The 6,739-nt window shown below is 40.8% G+C and overlaps 1 protein-coding gene across 1 annotated transcript in view; it reads left to right on the forward strand.

Annotated features, from left to right (window-relative positions):
- Positions 1-6,739, forward strand: part of tarbp1 (TAR (HIV-1) RNA binding protein 1) — a 45,353-nt gene that overhangs the window by 29,799 nt on the left and 8,815 nt on the right. Inside the window, 7 exon segments of the mRNA XM_070440534.1 lie at positions 101-152; positions 155-212; positions 214-312; positions 1,002-1,083; positions 1,288-1,372; positions 1,375-1,458; positions 6,110-6,209. Of these exon segments, the coding sequence (XP_070296635.1) occupies positions 101-152; positions 155-212; positions 214-312; positions 1,002-1,083; positions 1,288-1,372; positions 1,375-1,458; positions 6,110-6,209 (560 nt within the window).

Raw genomic sequence — 6,739 nt, forward strand, 5'->3', positions numbered from 1 at the left:
ACACCTCTCTCCTTTTCTCTCCCGCTCTCTCTCTCTGTCTTTCTCTCTCCATCTATCTATCTCTCTGTCTCTTGTACCCCCCCCCCCCCCCCCCCACCAGGCAGTACAGTGGCGTAAGGCCCTGGATGTTATTCTCCAGTGGTGTTTCAGCCATAATTCAGTGTCCGTCTGTACGCCCTGCTGGCCCTGAAGAGGGTGTGGGTCTGGAGGGGGCGAGGGCCGAGGAGGGGCCGGGGGAGCGGATGGGCTCGGGGGGCTGGCCACCGTCGTTAAGGCCTGTCTGCACCAGGCTGAGGCTATGCAGAGTACTGGGTGAGTGAGTTCATATGAACTAGGATTATTATGTTGCCAAGGTTGCCGCAGGAATCACATTCTAAAATTAATTCTGTACACTATTCATAACATGTATATACGCGCATGACTGTAAATGGCTTTGGATTAGAGTGACTGCTAAATGGCTTTGGATTAAAGTGTCTTCTAAAGTTTTTTATTTTTACCTTTATTTAACCTTTATTTAACTAGGCAAGTCAGTTAAGACAAATTCTTATTTACAATGACGGCCTAGGAACAGTGGGTTAACTGCCTGTTCAGGGGCAGAACGACATATTTCTACCTTGTCAGCTCGGGGATTCGATCTAGCAACCTTTGGTTACTAGTCCAACCGCTCTAACCACTAGGCTACCTGTTATTATAGTGAAGGAGGAACCACACTTGGTTACTTTAGATCCATTGGAAACTGTGGATATTGTTATTGGGTGGCGCAGTGGTCTAAGACACTGCATCTCAGTGCAAGAGGCTCACTGCAGTACCTGGTTCGAATCCAGGATGCATCACATCCGGCCTGTGATTGGGAGTCCTGTAGGGTGGCGGACAATTGGCCCAGCGTCGTCCGGGTTGGCCGGGGTAGGCTGTCATTGTAAATAAGAATTTGTTCTAACTGACTTGCCTAGTTAAATAAATACATTATTGGACTCATATAACTACTGTATATCTCTGTACAGAAATGCCAATAAGAACTGGACCAGGATTCAGGACCACTTCTTCTTTGGTGTCTTTCATCCTGTTAGAGACTATAGTGTGGAAGTAAGACACTGCAACCATTGTATTGTTGATTGATTGTGTGAATTTGAAGAATCAAATGTTTTTGTATGTGAATCTTTTAAAATCTCTTGATTCATTGTAATTTGACCTAATTGCTTAGGGTCTCTAAAAAGGAATGAACTGAGTGGTGATTGAGGAGAGGACGTGTGTAAACTGTCCCTTTTCCTCCCGTCTCTCCCTTGCCAGACCATATTCTACACATTCCCCAGCCTATCGGAGGTGTTTGAGGACGAGTGGATTCCGCCCTGGAAGTTTGAGAAGTTGGTGGACTTTCCCAGAGTGCATCTCTCCCGTTGAGAAACCCTGTCCCTGACCTGAGCCAGATTCAGCCTGGAGACTGGATCCAGCAGGATAAAGGTACATTCCCTGAGGGGATAAATGTTGTATTGACCTGAAAAAGGTATCACCACTAGATGGCAGCAGAGACTGTACCCAACAGACAGCTACTCTGGTTAAAGTGGAGATCACAGCTATTCAACTATTGGGCTGAATACTGCTTGTTCTCCTTTCTACCTGGTAGTTAAATGATCAATTCATGAAATTGATTGGCCAAGTCCCTGATTTTCTAATGAAGGAATGAGAAGCAGAAGTGTTCTGGCCCTCCAGGACTTCCGTTTAAAAGCCCTGGTGTAGATGCCTCAGTGTGTTGTTGTTGTTAGGGGCAGGATGGTGAGGAGCGCTGGGCCGAGGTCCAGAAGAAGATGACGAGGGTTCAACCTGAATCCAGGACATTGAGCTCTTTATATGGTTGCAATTCAAACATGCCTTTGGACTATCGGTTTTAAGGCCAAACTCTTTTTGAAGAAACATATTTGACTCTGAATAGTTGACTCCAATCTCTTTGGCCAGTTTAGTGATGATTGTTCCTACTGAATCCAGGGCCTTGTTGTAGAACTGTCTCATTGTTCCAGTGATGACACTACTAGCATCCTTTTGACCAGGACTAAGTTTGTCCATGATTTTTGTATGTATGACTACAAGCCTATCTACCATTAAGTTCTGTTTTTTTAAATCACGTTCAATATTATCACCAAGAGACAGAAGAAGGGCAACTTTAGTCTTCAATTCCTGTTCACTAGGTTCTTCGCTTTCAATTACGTTTGAGAGCTCTTCAAGTTGTGACAACTGGGGTAGCAGAGGATTTGACTGTTCAGGAGTGTTGGTTTCACAGTTATCAACATCTTGATCTTTTGATGTMGCCATTTTCACTCCAAAGGGGCAATCTGCAGTGGCTACATCCACTTTTGGACTTATAAAGCAGTAATGTTCTTGCTAAGCCATTGACTCTAGAAGAATATAATTTTCAAATACCTCATGAGCTTAGTTCAACTGTCGTACKCCATCAGAACCCAGAATATAAGCTTGCTTTATGGCAACACTTGTTAACATCMTAATTGTAAACAAACACGGTATAGCCTCAAAARGTGAGGAAAAAATAAATCCTCTMGTATGTGTTGTCAGGTATCCACTACTGTGTATCAGTTGTAATCCATTTACTACAGGAAATGTCTAGCCASTTTCCCTTTTTATTGTCCAAACGTCACCTTGTGAATTTGACTTCCTCTCCCAATCTCAGTTAGTTCCACTCCTAACAGACAATGAATCAATGTCCAAATAAACAAAAGAAAGACATGAGAGAACTGCTGTGAAGTAGATGGGTGTGAACTGTGGACTGTGWTTGGCTTTAATGCAGTCACATGGTCTTTGAGTAAAGATGGATATTTTTAAGGTGGATTTTCAACAATATTATATTTTATACAGTGTGGCTATCATAGTGTTAGATTCCAAACAGAGATATTTAAATGTGAGTTCTTAAGGCTGCAACTTGTGCATCCCACAGAATCAAAAAGCTGACGAGTATCTGGTTAAATAATCACCTCCTTAGTACACACTTCATTAACATAAGGTTGACAAATTAAACCTCACTGCAAAATATGACTTTTACAGTATTTTATGTGCTGATCTGGGCTCTTTTGCATAAAGAAAATATCACTCTATACCTGTAGCATTCAGAATAARTGAAACATTTAAATAATGATTGTGTAAATCATTGTTGTGTTTTTGTTTTGATTTATATTTCTGTGTGTCTGTCTGCCGGGCTGTGTAGTAGTTTAAAGGCTTAATGCAGCCATTTTTATATCAGTCAAATCATTTCTGGGTAACAATTAAGTAGTTTTCCATTAAAATTGACAAAAATAGCTTTTTAGCAACAAAAAAATCTCAAGCAATAATTGTTATAGGACTGGGAGTGGTCTGAATGGGGAGGGGAAAACTGAAAACTAGCTGTTATTGGCAGAGAGGTTTGTTATTGGTCTATTAACTAATTAAGCTTAAGCTCGACCCATGCAAAACCTGCTGATTAGAAAGTCCTTTGTAGATTGTATTTTCAAACAGCAAATGTTTTCACACTTAGTGTTAGTTTTATCAGCTGATACAAAACACAGGATAAACAGAATTTAGACTGCACTGGGCCTTTAAATAAAATAAAAAATGTTGCATGCTCTGTCTGAAGAAAATATCTCCTTAGACCTGTAGCATACCAATAACTGAAACATGTAAATAGTGGTTGTGTAATTGTTTGTTAATGTGTACATACATGTGTGTGTAGGACGTGTGAGCTCTTTGGGGRGAGTGGTCTGTAGATATACCATATCGACCATTAAACACTGAACTAAAATATAAACGCAACATGCAACAATTTCAAAGATTGTACTGAGTTACAGTTKYTATAAGGAAATTAGTCAATGTAAATAAWTTAAGTCGGCCCTATTCTATGTATTTCACATGGCTGGGAATATAGATATGCATCTGTTGGTCACAAATACCTTAAAAGAAAACAAAAAGAACGGCTTCGATCACGAACTGCAGTCAGGTCAAGACCATGATGAGGATGACGAGCACACAGATGAGCTTCCCTGAGGCGGTTTCTGACAGTTTGTGCAGAAATTATTTGGTTGTGTAAACCCACAGTTTCATCAGCTNATACCCACCGCAGCCCTGATAAGATGCACTCGTAATGCCCTGCTGCAGAAGAGTCAAGTGTGTAGACGGTGGTCTCATCCTCTGTAGACACGGAGGGTTCAACCTGAATCCAGGACATTGAGCTCTTTATATGGTTGCAATTCAAACATGCCTTTGGACTATCGGTTTTAAGGCCAAACTCTTTTTGGAGACAGATATTTGACTCTGAATACTTGACTCCAATCTCTTTGGCCAGTTTAGTGATGATTGTTCCTACTGAATCCAGTGCCTTGTTGTAGAACTGTGTCATTTTTCCAGTGATAAAGCTACTACCATCCTTAAGTTTGTCCTTGATATTTGTCTGTATGACTTCAAGCCTATCTATCATTAAGTGCTGATATAAGTTATGGTCCAGCTCATTATCAATAGTTTGAAGAATTGGAGCTAAAGTCTCAGTACTGATACCATCCCTTTTACCAAGACGAAGTTTGTCCTTGATATTTATTTGTGGGACTTCAAGCCTATCTATCATTAAGTGCTGATATAAGTAATGGTCCAGCTCATTACCAATAGTTTTAATAATTGCAGCTATATTCTCAATTTCCTGTTCACCAGGTTCTTTCCATTCAATGATGTTTGAGAGCTCTTCAAGTCGTGACAACTGGGGTAGGAGAGGATTTGACTGTTCAGGACTGCTAGGTTCACAGTCATCATCATGTTGATCTTTTGATGTGGCCATTTTCACTCCAAAGGGGCAATCTGCAGTGGCTACATCAATGTTTGGACCTATAAAGCAGTAATGTTCAGGTTTAGCCATTGATTCTAGAAGAATATAACTTATACATTTTTTAAAAACCTTTATTTAACTAGGCAAGTCCGTTAAGAACAAATTCTTATTTACAATGTTGGCCTACCTCGGCCAAACCCAGACGATGCTGGGCCTATTGTGCGCCGCCCTATGGGACTCCCAATCACGGCCGGATGTGATACAGCCTGGATTCGAACCAGGGACTGTAGTGACGCCTCTTGCAGTGACGACCGCTGAGCCACTCAGGGGAGCCCAGAAATGCCAAATGAGCTTAGTTCAACTGTCTTACCCCATCAACCCAAAATATAAGCTAGTTATATGGCAACATTTGTAAACATTGTAATTGTAAACAAATACGGTATAGCCTCAAAACAAATTTGTAATCCACTTTCTACTGGAAATGTCTAGCCAGTTTCACACCTGACAGACAACGAATCAATGAATGAATGTCCAAATAAACAAAAGAAAGAAAGAAGAACTGCTGTGAAGTAGCCTTTCCCGCTGTAAGAGTTACTTTCAGTTTTAAGATGGGTGTGAACTGTGGACTGTGATTGGCTTTAATGCAGTCACATGGCCTTGGGTAAAGGTGGATATTTTTAAGGTGGATTTTAAACAATATGATATTTTATACAGGGTGACTATCAGTTTTAGATTCCAAACAGAGATTTAAATGTGAGTTCCAAAGGCTGCAACTAGTTTTATCAGCTGATACAAAACACAGGAAAAACAGAATTTAGACTGCACCAGGCCTTTAAATAAAATGTTAAAAATGTGCATGCTCTGTCTGAAGGAAATTTCACCTTAGACCTGTAGCATACAAATAACTGAAACATGTAAATAGTGATTGTGTAATTGTGTGTGTGTGTGTGTGTAGGATGTGGGAGCTCATTGGGGCCAGTGGTCTGTAGATATACAATATCGTCCATTATACACTGAACTAAAATATAAACTCAACATGCGAAGATTTTACTGAGTTACAGTTCATACAGTATAAGGAAATGAGTTAATGTAAATAAATTCATTAGGCCCTAATCTATGTATTTCACATGACTGGGAATACAGATATGCATCTGTTGGTCACAAATACCTTAAAAAATATGTTTTTAAACGGTTACGGTGCCAAACTGCAGTCGGGTCAAGACCATGATGAGGACGACGAGCACACAGATGAGCTTCCCTGAGGCGGTTTCTGCAGCAATTATTTGGTTGTGTAAACCCACAGTTTCATCAGCTGTCCAGGTGGCTGGTCTCAGACGATCCCGCAGGTGAAGAAGCCGGATATTGAAGGCCCTGGGTTGGCGTGGTTACACGTGGTCTGCGGTTGTGAGGCCAGTTGGACGTACTGCCAAATTCTCAAAAACGATGGAGGCGGCTTATGGTAGAGAAATGCACATTAAATTATCTGGCAACAGCTCTGGTGGACATTCCTGCAGTCAGCATGCCAATTGCACGCTCTCTCAAAACTTGAGACATCTGTGGCATTGTGTGACAAAACTGCACATTTTAGAGTGGCCTTTTATTGTCCCCAGTACAAGGTGCACTTGTGTAATGATCATGCTGTTTAACCAGCTTCTTGACTTGCCACATCTGTCAGGTGGATGGATTATCTTGGTAAAGGAGAAATGCTCACTAACAGGGATGTAAACAAATTTGTGCTTAAAATTTGAGACAAATTAGCTATTTGTGCATATAAAAAATGTCTGGCATCTTATTTATTTAGCTCATGAAACATGGGACCAACAATTTACATGTTGCATTTATTATTTTGTTCAGTGTAGTATGTGTTGGACAGTCTTTGCCAAGTCAGTGATAAACTCTTTCGCTCTCTGTCTCCCTCTCTCTTTGTCTCTCTGTCTCTCTCTCACTGTC

The sequence above is a fragment of the Salvelinus sp. IW2-2015 genome, unplaced genomic scaffold (genome assembly GCF_002910315.2).
Source record: "Salvelinus sp. IW2-2015 unplaced genomic scaffold, ASM291031v2 Un_scaffold2634, whole genome shotgun sequence".
NCBI lineage: Eukaryota > Metazoa > Chordata > Actinopteri > Salmoniformes > Salmonidae > Salvelinus > Salvelinus sp. IW2-2015.